The sequence below is a fragment of the Psammomys obesus genome, unplaced genomic scaffold, assembly GCF_907164565.1.
Source record: "Psammomys obesus unplaced genomic scaffold, mPsaObe1.curated_primary_1811, whole genome shotgun sequence".
NCBI classification, from domain to species: domain Eukaryota; kingdom Metazoa; phylum Chordata; class Mammalia; order Rodentia; family Muridae; genus Psammomys; species Psammomys obesus.
Window position 1 is genome coordinate 23757791 of NW_026585644.1, and position 22304 is coordinate 23780094.

A 22304-nucleotide genomic window follows, 5' to 3' on the forward strand; every position below is an offset into this window, starting at 1 on the left:
CAACTGCCTACAACAGGGGGCTGTAAGAAGGAAAAGGACATCCCAGAAAAGTCACTCACAGCATACACTCACCTCCACGGGCAGCATCTGCCTGGTGCCATAGAGAGAGCGGCAGATCTTCAACACCTCTGTCCCCAGTTCCTGCTTGTTCTCTGCTGTACATCTGGTCAGCATCACGGTCGCCAGTCTCACCCAGGGATTGCTGGCTATGCTGCTCCTTACACAGAAATGTTCAAAACATTGGAGGTGATTAAAGCTCTCACAACTGTGATAAATTAAAACACAGGAAAAAAAAAATCCCACTTTCGGAAATAAAGTCCTTATGGTGGTTTTCACTCTCTGCTCCAGTAATTTTTTAAGTGGAGCTTAGGACCCAGGAAGCTGCACTTAGCAGACAGTTGCAGGCCCTGAGTAGCTTTGGGAAGACCACAGGGAAGCACTTTGCAGTGACAATGAAGAGCCTCTGTTGAGCAGACAGGAGTGACTGCCAGGCATGGTAGAACACAGGGGACTGAGGGTCACTAGTTCAAGGCCAGCCTGAGCTATATAATTAGACTCTGACTTAATAACAAATCCCAAACTACAGAGTTCAGAAAAATCTTATGCTATAGCACGTGAATCAGTGCACCATCACTATCACATATGACAGACTTAAGCCACACTTCTTTTCCTTTCTCAAAGTATCTGCTTAGGAAATGAACAAAACATGTTCTCAGTTGGTATGAGCAGCTCCTAACAATCCCTGAGCCTGGGGCTTGGGTAAAGAGTCTCCCAGATGTTCTTTCCTGCTCCTGAACTGCTCCAGGATAAATCATTTTTGGGGAAGCATCCTTCTTCCCATTCCAAGATATGGAGAGTTCAGAACTGCTTGCTGAGTACCAAAAAAGATCAGGATTGGAGCAAACCGGGGCTGAGCAGGGGTACAGGGCCTCATGCTTCTTGCCAGAGGAAAGAAGCTTAAGACAGGCAGTGATATGTTCAAAGGAAGCCTAGCCACTTCTCCCAAAGGAAAGGGGTGAGTCACATGGCCAAAAACACAAGGATGAGGCAGGAACCCCACCTAACTAAGAATGGCAGCTGCAAGCTGAGCCGAACAGAAGGGAAAGGACCCGTGCCTACGATGGGGCCAGTCCTGGTGAGAATTCTGTCTCCTTTACATGTCAGCTGTGCACAGCCTGCAGTTACTTAACTTCTGAGACTCAATCCCTTCATCTACATAATTAGGTAATAACGCTACCTTTGCGTGTTTGTTATGTGGATGATTGGTAATGTATGTAAATTGCATGCTCAATATTGTGAGTGTTTAATAAATGGGAACTATTTGTTCCATATGAATTCTCAAGGTAGCACTGTAAGCTTTGTTTAAAAAAAAAATCAGGTGAGAAATTTTCTTGTGAAAGCACCAGAACAAAATTATTGTGCTCAAATCATAAATTAGACATGGTTATAGTTCTTCTGAAGAAAACATTTGGGTTTAGGTACAGGAAGAAATAGAAAGACACTCCAATATTTCAGAAACAAGTTAAATTGTCTTTGAAGTCAAATAATGACTTCTTTTACACACACACACACACACCTTTTTAAATACACAATTTTGCTTTTTGTATGTGATTTCAGTTACCCATGAAAAACATGATTCAAAATACTAAAAGGAAAAGTCCATAAGGAATTCCATAGTGGTCTAGTGTATCCCTGGTGGACATGGCTCCTGTTTGTTCGTCACTTAGCAGCCATCTCTGATAATAGATGTCAACAGTATCACAGTGCCTGTACCTACTAATCCTTGTTCATACAGAAGCAGACTCCTTAGACAGGAAGATTAGTGAAATGGCAGCCCAGACACACAAAAGGAAAGCCTTAAAATGACCCCTTTTAATGAAAACTGGAAAGTTACCAACTGTAAGAAAAACACTGTATGTTGACATTGCCAATACTCACAAAGAAAACAAATCAACAACAATTGTGAAACTGCCAGGAATGAAAAAGAAATTCAAAAGTAGTTATGTTGTTGTACCTTGAACTGCAAAATGACAGCTATAGGGGACTAAGGAGATAGCTTAGAGGGTAACAATGTTCGCCCTGCAAATAAAAGATCCCGAAGATACAAGGTCACATCACCAGTACCCACAACACAGAACCCAGAGTAGCACCTACTGTTGTTATATTGCTAAGTGATCATCCTGTCAAACTGTCTTCTAAATATGTATGCACATGTCCCCTGGCCTAGGCTGCTCTCAATCTTGGCCAGAGGAGTTTCCTTTTGCAGTGGACAGAAGCCAATGGATAATTAACCAGTCAAAGTCTGGGAATAAGAGACTCCGCACACACCCTGAAATGGGACATTTATGTTAACTCCAACACCACCAAAGCTTAGAGAACATCGTGAAAGAGATAGGGGGAGGGTGTAAAAGGCAGAGAATGTGAAGGACTGCAGTGAAATGCTGTCTTCCACCAGGACTGCGCAAGATCAAGCCAGCCAAAATCTCAGCATAGGCAGGGTAGATGCTCTCCAGACCCCATGCTTACTGAGGAGCTAGTAGCAGTGGATAGTCACTGGGGACAGCAATAACTGGACTTCATGGGTTATGAAAAAGAGATATGGCTCAGTGACTGGCTCTTTGATCACCTCCCCTTGGGGAGGGAGCAGCCTTGCCAGGCCACAGAGGGGGACAATGTATCCAGTCCTGATGAGACCTGATAGGTTAGGGTCAGATGGAAGGAGAGGAGGTCCTCCCCTATCAGTGGACTTGGAGAGGGGAATGGGAGATGAGGGAGGGAGGATGGGATTGGGAGGGAATAAGAGAGGGGGCTACAGCTGAGATACAAAGTGAATAAACTGTAATTAATATAAAAATAAAAATTTAATTAAAAAAAAGAAGAAAAAAGATATGGCTTTGGGAAGGGACATGCTGGTGGGATATGAGGTGAGGTTGAGGGGAAAATGGGGCACAGATCATATTTCACAATACACATGTATGAAATTTTCAAACAACTAAAATAAAAATAAGAGTGTCTATTCACCACTGCAGTATATAACAAGTGCTTAGCTAACATGCACAAGCACACATGCACACGCACATGTGTACACACCTTCATTGGCTCTGCTGAAGATATCACATTTTCAAAAGTGGCATTGAGATTAGAGGATGCCAAAGGAGGCTAGCCTATCTTAATACTTACACACGTTGTTCACTTTTCATAGGTGGCCAAGCTTGCAAGAGTAAAATCAAGTGCTGAAATTCGACCTCCTGGTGACTAGATTCTAGGAGCTCCATGAACAGAGAGCAGCGGTTTTCTTCATTCTCAGTGTCGGCTATGTCCACCTGGAAGAAGCAATATGCATTTGAAACTAGTGGCAATGCTGCATTGGTTCATGGAAGACTGTGAATGCAACTGAGAAAAAAACCTTGAAAATATACTGACCAAAAATTAAATACCAGCTAAAACCAGACCAAAACAAGAATCTACTACAGTGTGGATATTGTTTGCCACCTAAAAGTTCTTGGGTGGAGAGTCTGGTACTTACAGTGGCTTCCTGGGCCCAAGGTCACTGGTGGAATGGCCTTCAAAAGGACCCTGCTCTTTGCCTGGACTTGCATTAACCACACACTCTCTCCCTTATTAACTGCTCCCATCAAAATGTGGTAACTCGAAGGCCCTCACTAGAGCTGAACCAGTGCCAGAGCCATGCCCTTGAGTGCCTGCACCCACAAGTGACACAAGCCTGTTCACAGTGCATGGTACACAGTCAGCATGCCTCAGGAGCTTCATTCCAGTAACGAAGAAACACTAATCCACCACCCATCAGGAGGTCTCAGTCAGAATTTCACACACATGCAATGTCATAAGCTATGGAGTTTCTCGGCTGCAGGGAGGCCTCTACTTTCCTTACCAAAATAAGGTCACGCAAATAGCCGGCTACATACAGTGTCACTGGCATGTAACATGTTAAAACACAGATTGCTTTTACATTTGAAACTAATTATTATAGCATACTTAATATTAAATACAGTTTGCAAGTTTAAATTGTCCAAAATTAACTCTTAATGTTCATCAGAAAATAATTTGCCTCTATGTGCCTAGAAATTCCTCTACTTTGAACCACAAATTTTATGCAAGTTCACTTGTCATATGATGTTTTTTGCTATAATCAAACTAAATCAAACATCCTGTTTAGTCCCAATTGGTTCCCAATGCACAAGAAGCCCTGTCAGTCTCACAGCAGCCATCCCCTGCCACTGGATAATCAAACGGCTTCTCTTCTAACCCTGGCAGCAGCAAAAGAAGTCACACATGCAACAGCTGAAAAGTGGTTTTGACATAAAAGAAAGCCAGTCCCCACCCCACCGCACCCCAGTTTTTCTTTACCCAGAATCTCAGCACAGACAATCATAGTGATAAATATATGATTATATGTGTTTAGATGTGTTCAGCAGTTCAGATGACCACACACTAAAAGGATAATGAAAATGGAATTTACTCACATACTGGCTAAACTGTCTGCGCTAATGCACATTTCCAAAACATTTATTCAATGGCCATGATGGCTCTGATCTAAGACACCATCTGAGGAAGTCACACCACGAGGTCTACAATATTGCAAATGGTCATATGTGCTATGAAATTATCGGTAATTACTATGGAAGCCTGGCTCCCACAGTGACCTTCCAGATCCTCCAGCACCCACCTCTGAGCCTCAGGCCATTCATCTGTTGAATAATCGCCCCATAGCACTTTACGGTTTTTTAAAAAATTTCATGGTACAGCAAGTCAGTTGACCCCTACCTACCACAGCTCCATGTGGAGGACACTCAGGAGATAGCAACCTCATAGAATATACAGACATTGGCTCAACTGTCCTCTCAAGTGGCAGCCAAAAGATAATCAGAGTAGCATGTTCTAACAAGAGGACTCAACACTAGATCAGCTCGACATTATTTAAACACAGCTTCTAGCTGGGAGCAGGCAACTCACACAGTAATAAATAAACAAACAGATTTTTTAAAAACTCAAATCCAAGACTTCCAGCTATCATTATCCAACCTCATCATCTTCAACCTATATCCAGCTTCAAGACTCCTGAGGTGTCTTGCTCACAATTACAGACATTTTGCATCAGCCACCTGGAACTGGGCCTGGCACGCTCTTCCTCCAGACACTGGAGGAGCTTAGAGCCCTTTTTCCCCAAACTGATGAGCACCATGCTTCCATGCTTACCAGTGAAGGCTCCGCTTACCTGCCTGAATTGTAAGGCAAGACCATGCACGCACATCTTCCATCTCCATTTTCCTTCTTAGGACTTGAAACCACATGATGTGTAACAAGCACATTTGGAGTGGCCAAACTTACAAATAAATAATAATTCATCATTTATAAGACAATTTAGCATAAGTAATATTAAATTCTCATAGACTTGCTGTAAAGTTTTGGTTGGTTTTGTTATTGGAAATGGAAGATTTAAAAGTAAATACTGCCAAGACTGAAATGACAACAGACAACCAACGATGGCAGGTTTGCTGGCATGATGTTCGTCATCAGATTGCAGTGTAGCCCTTTGCTCTGGGCTTCATTTTCCTTACTTGAAAAATAGCTTTAAAAATGCCAGAAGTCAGGCTGGAGAGATGGCTCAGTGGTTAAGAGCGCTGTCTGTTCTTCCAGAGGTCCTGAGTTCAATTCCCTGCAACCACATGGTGGCTCACAACCATCTATAATGTGATCTGATGCCCTGTTCTGGCATGCAGGAGTACATGAAGATAGAGTACTCATATACATATGATAATAAATATTTAAAAAATGCCAGAAGTCTCAGGTTATGAGGGTACAACTTGGCGTCCCCATTGTGGAGAGAGGTCAATTAGTGGCTGACTTGTTCCTGCTTTGTAAACTTAGCTTCTATGTAAGAGTTTACCTGATCAAAGTTTTGTGCCTAAAAGTAAAGCACTTAAGACCCATCAAATGCTACACTGCTAACATGCTTAACAATATCATGATTATGAAGTCTACGACCTAATGCAAGATAATGAGGGCAAGCAGCTTTCCCCTTTATTATAAACATAGGATCTATGTGGGTTATCTTCTATATGTGATATATCTCATGCACAGATGTTTTAAGTCATGTTTTTAACAACATGTAGATTCATTTTCTTCCCAAAAATTGTAAATACTTATAAAATTTGGAAAACTTCATCAAAAAGGGAAAATTTAAGTTTAACTTTCATATTTTTATTAGTTTTAAGAGAACAGTATCAATTTATAACTGTTTTTATAATATTTTTGATAGGATTGCCCCTCTTATACGACACAGCTATAAGGTTGTTAATGCTTACCACTGTCTCAGTTTTCCTAACTTCTTGTGAGAGAACAACTCCAAGAGCCAAGTGAGCTCATCAGTTTGAGGAAAACAACTGGTAGCATGTGCTGCCAAAGACTGGAACTTCTGAACAAAACTGGAATTTTGACAAACATGTATCTGCCATGAATGTAACTCTATTCCAAAAACATCCTGATATATCTAATGAGATGGATGTATGGTGACATTAATTGGATTCTTAACACTGTACAATGACAAGGGTTATCTTTATATAAGCAATAGGCTGATATTTAAGAGCTGCATAACTTTAGTCAACAATTGTTCTCTACACAGTCAACATGTTTCATCAAGATGCACCAGAGTCTTCTTTTCCTTCCTTCTGATCCTAGTCAATTAGGTCTCATCAGGAGTGGCTGCATTGTCTTCTTCTGTGGCCTGGTAAGGGTGTTCCCCCCTCAGGGGGAGGTGATTAAAGAGCAGGCCAATCAGTTAATTTCAGAGACAGTCCCTGTTCCTATTACTATGGAACCCACTTGGACACTGAACTGCCATGGGTTACATCTGTGCAGGGGTCCTAGGTTATCTCCATGCACGGTCCTTGGTTGAAGTATCAGTCTCAGAAAAGACCCCATGCTCAGATTTTTTGTTTCTGTTGCTCTCCTTGTAGAGTTCCTGTCCTTTCCAGATCTTACTGTTTCCCACTTCTTTGATAGGATTCCCTGCACTCTACCCAAAGTTTGGCCATAAATCTCAGCATCTGCTTTGATAGTCTGCAGGGCAGAGCCTTTCAGAGGTCCTCTGTGTCAGGCTCCTGACTTATTCCCTCTTTACTCCTTCTCCTGATGTCCTATCAGTGGACTTGGGGCGGGGCATGGGTGCAGAGGGTGGAGGAAGGGAGGGATTGAAACGGGAGGAGGGAAGGAACCACAGCAGGGATACAAAGTGAATAAAGTGTAATTAATAAAGAATTTTTAAAAGGGGACAATTACTTTTAAAAAGCTATTTCCATTAAAATATAATTTTTAACCATTTGAATTTACTTGTGTTATTTTCAAATGCATTCATTAGATGTGATTAAAATATCCGTATGTGCATTTAAAAAAAAATGATGTACCAGAGTGACAGGTAGACCAATGAATTCTTCTCTAGTTTTACAAACACCATGGGGCGGGGGTACCTGTTGATATGGTTTCAAATTTCACATGATAACTGATATTTCGGATAGTACCACTTGTAGATTTGCTGTCACACCCAGGAATAGTATCCACATTTATCAGAAGAACTACTGAAATATTCCCTCCCTCTAAAATGACTGTGTATCTGTTTAGGATGAGGTTATCTTCACGACTATCAACCTCAATGCTGTATTCGATATGCTGAATACAGAAAGAGACACTCTAGCCTGGCAGAAACAGACTTGACAGAGGATGGACTTTAATAGAAAGAAGCAGGAATTTAAGAGAGGGGTATAGTCACATCCAACAAATCCAGCGCATTCTCCCATTCCTCCTATATATTTGCAGAACACAGGACATGTAATGAAACAGGAAGATACTGTGTGAAAGTCAAAAGGTATTAAATAAGTTGTCAGAGTAGAACTGGAGAAACTTTGTTCATATAGAGAGTTACAGCACTCACTTGGGAAAATGACTGACAACACACATGGACAGCGGAGTGCTGGGATTTGAAATGGTAGAAGTGGAGGAGAGACAGAGATGGGGACTGTAAAAAGCCCTCACAACTCTATAATGCCTGTACTCAGACAGGAAGAGAGGCAAATACAGTGGAATTCCTCTGTACCTTACAGAGGAGAGGGAGAAATATTGATTCAGGGCTAGAAAGGGGGAACGTTTACTCACCTACACACGAGCTGAGAGACTACTTAGAGTTGAGCCTCTATTCCCAACTGTTTGGAAAGTATAAAAGCTCCCTTGAAATTTTTGTTTTAATTATTTCAGCTCCAGCTCCCTGAATGTTAAGAGTGGAATCAGCTGCCTTCTATTCCAAACTTTAGCTTCTAGCACCAGGAGGTACAATAAAAGCCCAAGAAGTTGGAATTATGAATTTTATGATTATTTTCCAGCCGGACTCCCTGGTTCCACAGCTGAATTTTTATGAGCTTTTGTTCTTTCTACAAACTGCAATGCAGTTACTGGAAGAGCAGTGGACTGAGAACAGCTCCCTCCAGCCATGGCCAAAGCTCTAAGGAAATCCAGTTTTCACTTTATGTATTTTCTTTTATTATTTTTTCTTTTAATGTGGACTAGTAAGCAAACCCAGAGCCAGGCCCTGATGATGGGGGGCTCTAGAAATAAGAGACAAGCTCTTTCAAAAGTCACTGGAAAGAGTAAATGAGAAAGTAAGGGCAGCGACCCTCTCCACATCTTACATTGCTGTCCCAGGGTCTGTGTGGCTTTGCTTTCTGAAATCATCTGCCAAAATGCTGGTTACCTGGGTCATATAGTGAGGGTTTGAGCTCTGCTTTACTCAAAGGAGAGATAAGGGCTAGTACCCTCTGCTAAAAGCAAAGGGAGAGGAGTACAGCTTCTGAGGGAGTTTCTATATAAAGCCTCTCTTAGGCTGACCCCATCCCTCAAAGTAAAGTAAACTCCCAGGTGTCTGGCTGCATATGAAAATGGATGGGGCATACCCTTCTCCTTGTGCTGTGTTATGTGCTCTAGAAGAAGAGCCTGGAGTTGATTTTGAAAGATATAGCCTTTGTCAAGAATAAGAAAGATTCTCTCTTCCTGACAAACCAACAGGATAGCTTATGCAATCTGCCATAGCATGGTTCTGACAGAAGACAACAGAATCTTGCTCACAGGATAGGGACTTATAAGTTACGCTCATATATATATATATATATATATATATATATATATATATATATATATATGTGTGTGTGTGTGTGTGTGTGTATATATATATACACATATATACATATATATATATATACACATATATATATATATATATCAATACATACCATTTAAACTCATGTCAGTCCCCTTACATAGTCCCTTTATTAAGTCCTTCTTTGTATTTTCCTTGGTTATCGTAGAAATTAGAGAACCATAAAAGTAATTTGGGTTTCCAAAAGCTTATAGGCTCTATTTGCTCCTTTCCTGGTTAAAAACAATGCTAAAATATTTTCACCACACTGCAAACTTCTATATTACTCCTGCTTATCATGAACATGCCTCTAAATTTTCAATGTTAAAATGTTTTAGCTATGATCAAATCGAGTAGTCAGCAATGTATATGATCAATATACTTTTTTTGTTTTGTTTTTGTTAGTTTTTTTTTTTTGTGTGTGTGTGTGAAAGCAGAACAATTAAAATTAAAATAATGATAACTTTGTCTAGAAAACAGATTTGGCCCAATATATTTTTATACTATACTTAAGAATATTGATCATAAAAAGTTAGAAAATTAATTTTAAGTTGAAAATAAAATCACCATTTCATAAAACTGACAAGTTAATGGGGAAAATTAAGCAAGAAAAGAAGGATTTTCCTGAGTTCAATCAAGTGGGTGTCACAGACTTATAGAAGTGTGAGGCAGAGAGTTAGTGTGAGCATCTTGAGAATTTCTATCCCTAAAATATCTGAAATCAAGGCACCTGGTTCACCCAAGAGGGAGAACCTAGGCAAGAATTACAATCTCCATCTTCCAGGATGTAGACCCATACGATCTCCCTTGATCGCACTCTAACTTATTGAGGCAGGGTGTCTCAACTTAACCCAGAGATCACTGATATGAGCCAGTTCATCCCCTGTCTCAGCCTTCCTTTCTAGTGTTAGAATTACAGGCCAGCCGTCACACCCTCCTGGCATTTACACAAGTTCTGATGATCTAAACTCTGGCCCTTGCACTTTGGGGACAAGTGTTAACCCATTAAAATATCCTGTAGCGTCGAACTGCGCTTATCAGGGACCAAGCAACACTTGTTCTGTATAGCACTCCTTCCTTCTTAACCCCAGGGAGTAGCCAAAAATCTGCCAACATTTCCCAAGCATCTATATAGCTAGTGACTATTTGCCACTGACACTAATTAAATGCTATGGAATTTAAAGGGCAAAATACAAACGTGACTCAAATCTGAGAGCATTGTTTTGTCTCTAAATGCGGCTTCTTCCTTCCATTTACAATTAGGGGACTTCCACCCTTCCTGTAACTCAATTTGTCAAGTGGCTGCAGGCCCTTATCTGACTGGACTCAATGTCCTTGAAACAGAAGAACTAACACACTGTTTTCAGCAGATGCAGTTTTTCACCTTCAACTTTCTTTTGGTGTTGGAGGGGAACCCAGACACCATAAAGTGGGGCACCCCACCTGATTATATCTCTTCCAGGCACTGATAGCACCCCACTGCCTCTGCAGTTGCAAAACAGGAAACAGCTACCAGTGAGCATGCAAGTACTCTCTGGGTAGAACTGTTACAAACTTTGTTCCTTAGGTAATAGGGATATTAAGCCTCTGCTCTTGTGTCTCCTAACAGATAACAGGGTTATAACTAATGTAAACATGCAAAATAACTACACAATTCTTTTCACAAACTTGATGATGCCACACTGTGATGCTGATGCTCACCCAAAGGGTTTCAAATTACAAACAAAAAGTTTTGCTGGCTCAGTAGAAAAAAAGAAGCAGAAAAGGGCTAACAGAGTTGAGCTCTAGACAGGATGTTTTGGTGGCCTCCTGCGTCCACAGTACCTAGCCAGTTTCTCTGGAAATGGAAAGGTGACCACCAATCTCCCCTACTGATCTAAGGACACTTCAACTAGTCCCGGCACACAAGGAGGAGCACAGTAGCATGATCACTACTGTTCACGATCACTACAGAACCATTACTCTTAGACAAGAAACTATACATGCAACCATGGTGATTTTTTCCCATTTCCAAGTTATGGGTTTTCCTAAAACACAGTAAAAATTATGAAAAGACTACTAATGTTTTTAAACAGTAAAAGGTATTTTTCGGGTAGATCTTTGCATTTCTAGAGAACTAAAGTGAAGATGCAGGCATGAACAAGCGTCATGAATGCATGACCTTGCACACAGCATGCTGAGAGCCTGAGTTCCAGCAGCTTCACTATCCGGAGCTGAAGTGAGGAGGTCTATTATCAGAAGGGGCCTGCCAGGAATAAAAGCATGAGAAACTAAATGCTGGCCTTGTCATACTTGTGAGACCACAGAGCAAGGCTGACACCTTACTGTATTCATAGGCTAATAAAATGCAACTATTGTTGCAACTATTGTCAAACCCAATAGACTCTTCTGAGATTATAAGGTAACGTAAAAAACATCAGTGCATGTGCAACAGGATACACACTGCCAGGTATCAGGCAGTGCATTAGCTGTTAGAGTTTAGTAGTTGTATACTGTGTATCTGTTTGACATTTTTATTTTTTTTGAGACAGGGTTTCTCTGTGTAGCCTTGGCTGTCCTGGATTTACTTTGTAGACCAGGTTGGCCTCAAAGTCACAGAGATCCACCTGCTTCTGCCTCCACTTCTTTGACTATCAAATGGAATATTTGAGTTTGATGATACCAAAACACTTTGCAAACTAGACTTTCTTTGAAAAGACTACTTGAGAACATAAGAAGAAATTAATTAAAGGGCTGGGGAGATTACTCAGTGCTGGGATTACAGGTGTGCGCCACCGTGCCCAACTCTGTTTGACAATTTACTATGGAGATACACAACTTTTTAAACTGGCCTCAGTCTCCTTCCTTATGTGATGAGTAGGATGATAGAGAACTAAGGTGCTGAAATGTGATTCAGGAAGCCTGACCTCCAGTCCATGGGAAGCTCACAAAAACAGGAAAACAAACTGGACCTTCTGCAGCTTCTCAGCTAAAATGAGAACATATTTTCACCGAAGTGTCTACGGTCTTTTTTTGATGCTGAAGCTTTGGTTCAGCTACAAGTTACCCCAAAAGACTGGGGTAATGGAAATAATTTATGTGTGTACCTATCTGTTCGACTCTGGCTAAGATGCTCAATCCCCATTCAGAAAGGCAAACAGGATGGACATCAGAAGAGGGAGAAAACAGGGAACAGGACAGGAGCCTACTACAGAAGGCCTCTGAAAGGCTCTTCCCTGCAGGGTATCAGAGCAGAGGCTGAGACTTATAGCCAAACTTTGGGCAGAGCACAGGGAATCTTATGAAGTGGGGGGGGATAGAAAGACCTAGAGAGGACAGGAGCCTCACAAGGAGAGCAACAGAATAAAAAAACCCTGGGCACAGGGGTCTTTTCTGAGACTGATATTCCAACGAAGGACCATTCATGGACCCCTACATAGATGTATCCCATGGTAGTTCAGTGTCCAAGTGGGTTCCATAGTGGCGGGAACAGGGACTGTCTCTGATATGAACTGATTGGCCTGCTCTTTGATCACCTCCCCCTGAGGGGGGAGCAGCCTTATCAGGCCACAGAGGAAGACAATGCAGCCAGTCCTGATGAGACCTAATTGACTAGGATGAGAGGGAAAGGGAGGAGGACCTCCCCTATCAGTGGACTTGGGGAGGGACATGGGTAGAGAAGGGGGAAGGAGGGCAGAATTGGGAGGGGAGAAGAGAGGGAGCTACAGGGTGGATACAAAGTGATTAAACTGTAATTAATAAAAATAAAATAAATGAAAAAAGAAAAATACATACACCCAATATAATTATAGGCTGAAAATGTTTAAACTTCAAAATATTACAAGTAAAAACAATACTAAATTCCATATTCTAGTTAACATCTTACAGTGTAGGTTAATGACTAACATAATAAAACAAACAATTGAAACCAAGGAGACTGGACAACACACACAAATAGGAAAAAAATAAACTCAACAGTAGAAATAAATGAAAAGACAGCCAGGCTGAAGATGATGTGTCTATACATATGTGAAAATGGAAGGGAGAAAGAGAAAAATTAGGTGGCATCAGAAAAAGTATTGTCACTACTATTAATCTATGACTGAAGACAAAAGTTCTATTAAAAATAAATTCTAGTCAGAAAATAATAAGGCAATTTCAAAATTATATATTCTAGGCTAGATCAAATACGCAAGTACATTATGAATGAGACCCAAGCCTCTATAGAAGGGAGCTTAGCAATAAAGGTAGAATGAACTCTGTAGCACAGACTGAAAGAAGGGTATCAGTACAAACCCCTCTTTTAACGATCAGTACAGAACAGGTGGAGATTATAAAGTCCATGTGTTTACTTACCTTCTGTTTTTTTTTTTTTTTTCTTTCTCCTAAAGAATCTAAAATCAATAACAGCATATACTAGTGAGAACACCTTGCAGCTAGTTTGGTTCCTAAATACCATTCTTCAACCAAAGGAAACAAGGCTTCTTGAAATCAATGACTAAATCAAAAGGTGGCCACAGGAAGTACAAACAGCACTCCCAAGCTTGAGCATCAGACAGTGGGAAAGTGTCCTGGCAATGATGGGCACTCTGGGAAAGAAGAAAACTTGAAGAGAAATCCCAGTAACCACATCTGGACAATTTAAACAAAAACAAATTATTATGATGGGCTAGAGCCATGGAACAAAATGAAAACCCTTATGACCAAACTGAAATATGCAATTCAATAAATATATTTAGGTGGACATAAATATATTCAGGTAGACAAGTGCTGGAAGAAAATCCCATCATAGTTATATTACTCTTATGCAGCAATCATCAATTCATGCTAAAATAAGTACATGAAGTATAATAGAGAATATAATAAATAATAATAATTATAATCACAATAATAATAATAAAAAGCATCTAACAAACTACTTAGTAATTATAAAAGGAAATGTAACTATATCTAGAAGAAATGTGTTCCCTAGAACTCCATGTTAATACTTAGAACTCCATGTTAATAACATGTTATTAACATGTTAATAATTAGTCATGAAAGAGGTCAGCATTATGTATCTTCTAATATAATGCATTAAGGAAGACTTCTTAATGCACTTCTGTGGCCTCCTACTAAAAACACATAACCTGAACACATGACAATGTCAAACTGAATAACATTTTACAATATAATTTTCCACTGCCTTTTAAAATTGTCAAGGTCATAAACAACCAAACATGTAGCTCAGACTAAGAAGTTGTTAGAGCTGTAAGAAGACAATGAAGACATGACAAATGCAGCATGTGTCCTGGGTGGATGCGGATCAGCACAGGAACTAGCGGGGCACCTGACAGTGGTTGAGCTGGTATCAATTAGGGAGCAGAACTGAATTCATGGGGCTATGGCTGAGCCACTACTATCTGAAGAACTGGACCAAGAAATACACAGAAACTTATGTGCAGTTTATATAACTTTTTCTAAGTTGGAAATTACTTCCAAACAAAAGTTAACCCTCAGCTGCTCTGTCGCTCTTTCCAAAGCATAACCGTCACACGTTTCATGTTTTCTTTTCTTTCAGTTCTTCTCTGCATTGCACATTAGAGTGGAAGACAAGTTATCTTAGGTAACATGGTAAGTAGGAAGTGTTACTGAAACGATGCAACCAGAAAGCATCAGCACAGAAAAGACAGCAGAGTGAGCAGTAAAGCACCACAGGAAGAAGCCTGTATTGGCTGCTCATCTGACATCTAGACTAAAACCTAGAATCAAGAAACCTAAACACTCCAAATCCAACCAAAAACTGGAGAAGTGAATTAAACAGACACTTTCAGAAGACTAAGTACAAATGGCCAATATGTATATAAAAAAAAATGTTCAGCATCTTTACCCACCAGGGAGATGCAAATCAAAACCACACTGAGATTCTATTCTACCTTGAACAAAATGATGAAAATCAAGAAAATCAGTGCTGGTGAGGATATGGGGCAAAACGAAACACTAGTGGCAAGAATGCAAAGTAGGCCAGGCACTATGGAAAACAATATAGAAATACTTCATAAAACTAGAAACAGAGCTACCATATGGTCCAGCTATGCCTCTCCTGGGTAAATCACTGAGAGAGTCTACATCTGCACACAAGAGAGATAGATACCTGCTCATCACAATGGTCAAGTAATGGGATAAGCCTACAGGCCTCTCAAGATGAATGGATAATGTAAACAAGACACACACACAACACATGTTTATGAAGCCATAAAAAGAATTAAATTATATCACTTATGGGAAAACAGATAGAAATGGAGATCTATAGGTTAAACAGAATCAGCCTGGCTCAGAAAGATAAGTATTGGATCTCGTTTCTCATATGTAGACTTATATTTAAAATGAACACAAGACTGCTGGAGAATAGGAGGGGCCCAGTGAAAATGAAAAAGGGACAAGGGGCAATGGGAGGCTGAGTGAGACTCAACCACACATCGATGTGTGCATGTTTCCAAATGAAGCTCTCATTATGGACAACAAACACACAGTTGTGACACTTTAAAAGGCACTGGAATGTAGTCATCCACCACACAGACAACTGAGATGACCCGAGCCTGCAAAGAGAGAGGAGAGGGAGCCAGGGAATGGCATCTGGGGTCATTTGCTAAATTCAAGTCTATTCCTGGGAAGTAACCATTACTAAGACCATTAAGCCTACAAATATTTTATCTACATGAAGGGGAAACCTGAGCCTCCCTGCCTCACACTACTCTAGAAAGCTAGAAAATGCTGTTTAAGATTAAAGCAATCTTGACTAAAGCACGCCAATGATTGCCTGAACTTTAGCTTTTCCTCCAGTGCTGTCCAGCAAGTTGAGTAGGGCACTTCCCCTCTAGAACAGGCAAACTTCAGAGCAGCAGCAAACTCCACGCTTTTCTCTCCACATTTGAGCACACCCTCAAGCTCTCTTTGTACTCTCCTAAGTCCTCCCCGCCATGGTCAGATCATTTCTCGGAACAGCAACCTGCTCATACACCTCCATGCCATCATGTTCCCTGATCAGGATATGTGAGGTTTCCCAGTCTGCTCATCCCATGCTGTCTGTGGCCAGGGTGTCTCCCTCTTTTCACACAATAGCCTGGGTCTGATGAACTATCAGAGGAGTCTTTTCTCAGTGTTTTGACATAAGCCTTGGCCCCTGAACTGGCACATCCACATTCTTTGGTATGAAATCCCACACTAACAGGGACCATTACCTTGTTTGAAGTAAGAACATTATAGGTTTTATTCCATTTAATCTTCACAATGACTATGTCTTTTTATAGATGAGAGAATTACTAACTTTTCACAGCTCACAGCTGGTGAGTGGTGAAACTGGGTTTGAATTCAGGTCTTTGTGTGTGAAAAACTCGACTTCAGAAGCAAATATCTTAACTATTTCTGTACCCAGAGTGTTTGCAGTTCATGGCATATACTATAAGCCTGAAGAATCTCTCATGAATATTTCACATAGTGCTTTATTGCAAGGATCTTATCAAGTACAGAATTTTCCAACATTCCATTTAAATGGTTAGGTAACACACACAACACTGCTTTGAGACATCATGAAATGTCAAATAAATGCTTTGTTATCCTTCAAACTCCTGATGATCACATGTAATAAAATTCAATGCTGGGAAGGACAGAAGGCTTTCTGGAGAACAATGCATGTAGTACAGTGTGGCCAAATGCTGGTGCAGAGTATACCTATGTCCCCGGCAAATGGACATTTGGAGCAGATAGCCAAGAACACAGGCTCTCAGACTGCACAGGACTGAGCTGAAGTTCCTTCCTCATCACTCACAAGACAGTCATGCCATATCATCTGAATCAGGGAAGATGTTTACCACTCTCTATGACAGTTCTAATGTATACACAGCTCACAACTCGCAGTCTCTTCTTCTGCCCCAAATGACTCCCTCCGCACTGAGAGGGACAATCTGTATAGGAAGAGAACCGAAGGATTCATATTGGGAGACTCCAGAGATCTCCAAGCAATTAACATGGTTGCTGTCTTGACTTTAACCACTGTGGTTAAAGAGTGAGATCACAGAGTCCTCTTCTAGACTCTCAGTTCTCCTGCTCATGGCCGGATACTGATGCTGTGCCTTCCTTGCTTCCACATGAGAAGCAGTAGATAATCAAAAGTCACCATGAGGAAAGTGCAGCAAACTAACAAAGCCACATCAATGCTGCGGACCACTCTATAAGGACATCTTCCCATCACTCCAAGTAAATCATCGGCCTGCAGATAAGAAAGCGGTTGACATAGGCAACAGCAGCACACTCAGCGCTGCAGTTCCCTCTTGGCATCCAAAACATGACCTTGGACAGGTTCTTAAAGACTTAATATTCATTTATTCAACAAATATTTACAGAGTGTCTTTCCGATCCCCGTTCTCATAGAATTTATATTCTAACAGGAGAAGAAAGACATCATATAACAAACAGGCAGAGATGGGGAAGAACTTTTTGGACAGTGGCAAGTGACTTAGAATTAAGACAGCGATGAAGCAGACTGTACTGAACTGCGGAGTCATTTTAGAAAGGTTACATCTGTGCTAAATAAAACCGAGTGACTTCTCAGGTCTGGATGTTCAGATCTTTTTCTACAAAATACTTACTGAGCAAGAAGAGAACGAGCCTCTTGCACCTCCAGAACAGCAGGACATCATGGCTGTTAGAGACACGGTATCACTGTGTACACTCACAGATCAAACCACACCTGTAGATTCTTACCTCTGAAGATACTTAATGCAACAGTAAATTATCAAGGAACTACATACAGCTTTGCATACTGAATTTCTTTAGCTCTATCTGACAGGAGAAGTACATATTTTGCTAATATTTTGGAAAATGAAGGCCAGCTGCTCCATAAGAGTTAGCATGGACTTGATATTTCAAACTAGGCAGTCACATGATTTAATAACAAGATTAGGTTTTATCTCAAGCAAATCTCTCCAGCGATGCCTTGAACTCCAAATTCAAATGTGCTGGAAAGTAAAAAGGGAAGACTCTCAAGCTAAGTGTTTCCTTTTACATAAAAATATGGGAAAATCTGAGGTGCTGAGGTATGGAAGTTTTCAAAGAAAACATCAGTATTTTGACCCACATTTTTCATGCACCAGTTAACTAGAAAATTACAAAAGCTGAAAAAGTCTGATAAACTGCACCAAGGGGATTAATATAATATGCCCTCCCTTCCCCCTCCCATTGCACCCCACTAATACCATGAAGGGGTGCATTTTGGGAAAGAAATTAAAGCCTCTTAAACTGCTGAAAAAATGAGGGTCTCTGAATTTTTAATTCCATTAAATAATCACGAGAAAACTAGAAATCGCTGCCTGTCTGTGACACAGTGAGGGGCTGGCATCACACACATGTTGAATCTTGCAGGTGCTGGCGGTTTCCCAGCAACACAGTGATTTGTGGGGCCATTACTTTGGGCACCTCAAGAATAATTAAATATTAAGCTCCTCTTTGATGTATGCAAAGTCTGCCTAAGAGGATTACCAGTGAATGTAGCACCCACATTTTCTTTTTGTTATTGAACACTGCAAAGTCATTATCTATTCTCATCTTCAGTCTATAAGAATGGGTCTCTATCAGTAATGGTTCCGAAAATACTTCTGAGGAAGAAAAAGGGAGTAGGGAAACTGTACCCAAGGTAAAAGCACACAGGGAAAACACTATTCTCCAGGTATCTGGGATGCACAGATGGCAAGGACTGAAGAGCAGAGTAGGTGAGCAGCCCATTGTCCAACTTAGTTCAAGGTTCTATTTTACACACAAAGTGTCCAGGACCTCAGTGTAAGAGATTTCCTGGGGTTATGGCCTAGTGGCAGAAGGCTGACAGAGGCACACAATGCCCACAGAACCCCAGAAAGCCATTGTTTTAGAGAAAGATCAAACAATCTTTGAAGAAATTATCTGAACCACGAACATCATTAACACAGCATTCTAAGGTTTCCATCCTGAAATCTCTGCTTCATTTCCCAAGGACCAAAAAGTTGCTTCAACTAGAAGTAAAAATTCCTCATCAAGTTCCCTTGTCCTCCTGAAAATATCTAAATCCCCAATGCCAGGCAGACATGGAGAAGACACACTCACCACAGCATTCCTCAGAGAGTACTGAGGGTGGCAGAATGGGTGTGTTCATTTCTGCTAGCAAATATTTAAGAAACCTGATCTGACAAGCACAGGAAAACTGCTCTTCTCTAAGAAGAAAGCAGAGATGGGGAGAAATTAAAAGGTAAATGAGGCATGAGATTACTTTCACTTGTCACTCTGAGACTCATGGGAGAGATTTCCAGAGGGCCAGAACATTTGCTTCATCACAGAGCAAATATACCTGAAAAAAGTTATGCGTGGACTTCAAGAATGAGAGCCAACAGGTTATGGCCAGAGCAGAGCCTCTTGGAAAGGAGAGGGTTTACTTTAGTGGCCCTTCACCACCGAGGGAAGCCAGGACAGAAGGGTCAAGCAGAAACCACAGAGGAGCATTGATTACTGGTTTGTTTCTAGCTCTCCCTTATGCAGCACAGATCTCTGCCTAGGGATAGTGCTGCCCACAGAGAGCTCTGACCTCCACATCAATCATTAACCTGGCAATCCCTCAACTGAGCTTCTGAGAATGGTTCTAGGCTGTGTAAAGTGGCAAAATGAAGCTAGGATTGGTATCTTCCAGAGTTTCCAAGATACTAAAGAGACAAGCTTCAAAAAGAAAGAAGAGAAAGAAAAAGGAAGGAAGGAAGGAAGAAAGGAAGGAAGGAAGGAAGGAAGGAAGGAGGAAGGAAGGAAGGAAGGAGGAAGGAAGGAAGGAAGGAAGGAAGGAAGGAAGGAAGGAAGGAAGGAAGGAAGGAAGGAAGGAAGGAAGCTAAAGAAGTTGTAACTTTGAGAATTCAATGTTTAGTAAAGTTTGCAGTGATCAGGGACGGTTCCAGAGAGGAGGGCTGTGGAAGCCTGGAAAGTTCTGGAGAAACTTTGACTTTTTGTCTCTCCTAGCACATGGTGGAACAGAGGGAAAAGTGAATCAAAGTGAGGAGAGCAAAAACTGGCTGAAGCCACCTGCATGTCTATCCACAAAGGCATCTCTCCTGGAAAGGGTGAGGCCCCAGTTAATCACTAGTGTCCTGAAGATGGCGTGTGGACATGGTGGGCATGTTCGGAAAGCCCAGTCATGTGTGGCCCAGTAGGAAAATCAGAAGAGACTGTATGGTCCATACTCAGCCATCAAGCAGCTGGCACACTCAACACACCGCAAGTCTGTATTACCCAGGCGGTTACTATTAGCAGCTGAAGTTGCCCTGTGCCTACCAATGATTTGAGGAAGGATCAGCATGCAGATGCTGCTTACCTGTCTCTGAGGCCATGCTGCTCTGAGAATGGCTTCTGTTCGGAAGAACACCAGGAGCTTGCTGTCCTCCTCACTCAAGTGGAAGGACTGTCCTAGGAGCTGCAGCGCCTGGATTCGAGGCCTCACAGGACAGGTGTCATCAGCACAGAAAGGCCGCAGCCACTGCAGCAGGTCCTCAGCGGACACCAGCTCCTCCCTGCAGAGTGGACAAGGTGGAAAGAGAAGCTCTTGAGGCTTTTTGTGTCCCTTCTGGTAATCAAAAAGCCGCCACCCATATAAAGACTTGATGGATGACTCTGTTTCTCTTAACAGGAAAAAAAAAATCACGAAAATCAAGTTTTAAGTGACTTACAGCAAACCACATTGATTTTAAAACTATATAAAATAAATATAATCATAAAGCAGTTTTTATTAAACTGAGACACATAAAGCTGACAAAAGGTAACCACTAAGCACGATGCTCTTGGCTAGTTTATTTCTTATGCAAATTTAACAAGTTGTAAAGCTTGTCTCTACTGTCCATACTAACAGCACCAGTTACCAGCCTAGTAATTGTATATACTCAATTACTACTCGGCAACAGCTATGAGAATGAGACATCATAAATTACATCTGCTAGGACAGAGAGGTGGCATAACCTCCCAGGTACCTGCTCTGGGCAGCAGTTTGACTCTCCTGCCCGCACCTCTCCATCACCCCCACTGTGAGCACAATTTCTACATGTGGCTACAGAGTCACTTAGTACCAGCTAAAGACAGACTCTGACTGCTCGGCTACTATCACTCTGCAGAGTCTAGAAGTGTGCTGTGAAAGGACATTCAGCACACCTCTCCACCCAGTCTGTTTTCTTAGAATCCCAGAAGGGCCAACTCAGTAACCTCACTGACTAGCTGATGTCAGTGACCGCTGCTAAATGTCAAACACAGTGGACTCCCTTCCCCGAGGCCCTGAATTATACAGCTGCTTGTACAACCACATCCTTACAAAGCTCTTGGCATGAAGCACCTAAACTGAATCTCAGACCAAATCAAACATTATGCCAATTCCTGCTCTAACAAGAAGATAACACATTTAAAAACAAAAAGCCTCCTTAAGTTCTGTTTTGTCACTGAGCATGTCTCTTGGTATCTACCACAGAATGCCTACCTCACAAATGCTGTTTTATGGAAACTTACGTTAAAAATAAAACTCACTATTAGTACTTAAGGGAAAAAAATGGAAAGAATTGGTTTATACATTTCTAAATTTAGGAATCATTTGCTAGTTTTTCTGGTAGTCAGCCTTCTTTCTTAGGGCTCATCAGAAATGGGAAAAGCTGGAGGTGGGGAGTTGGCTCAGTAAGTAAAGTGCTTGCCAACAAGCAAGAGGGCCTGATTTCAACTCCCAGAAACCACGTGGGAAAAGCCAGGCATGGTGGCAGGCAGGCAGGCAGAGAAAGGAGGATTCTAGGGCTCTGCTGGCCCATCCATCTAGCCAGTTTGGTCAGCTCCGGGTTCAGCGAGAGACTAAGCTGGATAGCTGGAGAGGAGACTCAGTGGTTAAGAGCACTGGCTGGCCTGGCACAGGACCTGAGATTGTTTTCCAGCACCAACATCCCCAGCCCTACAACAAGTTACTGGGGATCTGATGCCCTCCTGTGGCCGCTACAGGCACTGCATGCACACAGTACAAATAATATACAACCAGGTGGGCGCGCGTGGGCGTGCGCGCGCGCGCGCACACACACACACACACACACACACACACACACACACACACACACAC

At 41.5% G+C, this 22304-nt stretch overlaps 1 protein-coding gene across 3 annotated transcripts in view; it reads right to left on the reverse strand.

Annotated features, from left to right (window-relative positions):
• The window catches only part of Nbas (NBAS subunit of NRZ tethering complex), a 299994-nt gene that overhangs the window by 17752 nt on the left and 259938 nt on the right, over positions 1-22304 (reverse strand). For 2 of the 3 annotated variants that reach the window (XM_055625644.1, XM_055625635.1), the window contains exons 48-50: positions 20541-20736; positions 3181-3323; positions 73-217 (exon numbers count right to left, since the gene is read on the reverse strand). In XM_055625644.1, coding sequence (XP_055481619.1) covers positions 73-217; positions 3181-3323; positions 20541-20736 — 484 coding nt within the window. The remainder of the gene's footprint in view (positions 1-72; positions 218-3180; positions 3324-20540; positions 20737-22304) is intronic. The other variant, XM_055625653.1, reaches the window with a different exon arrangement.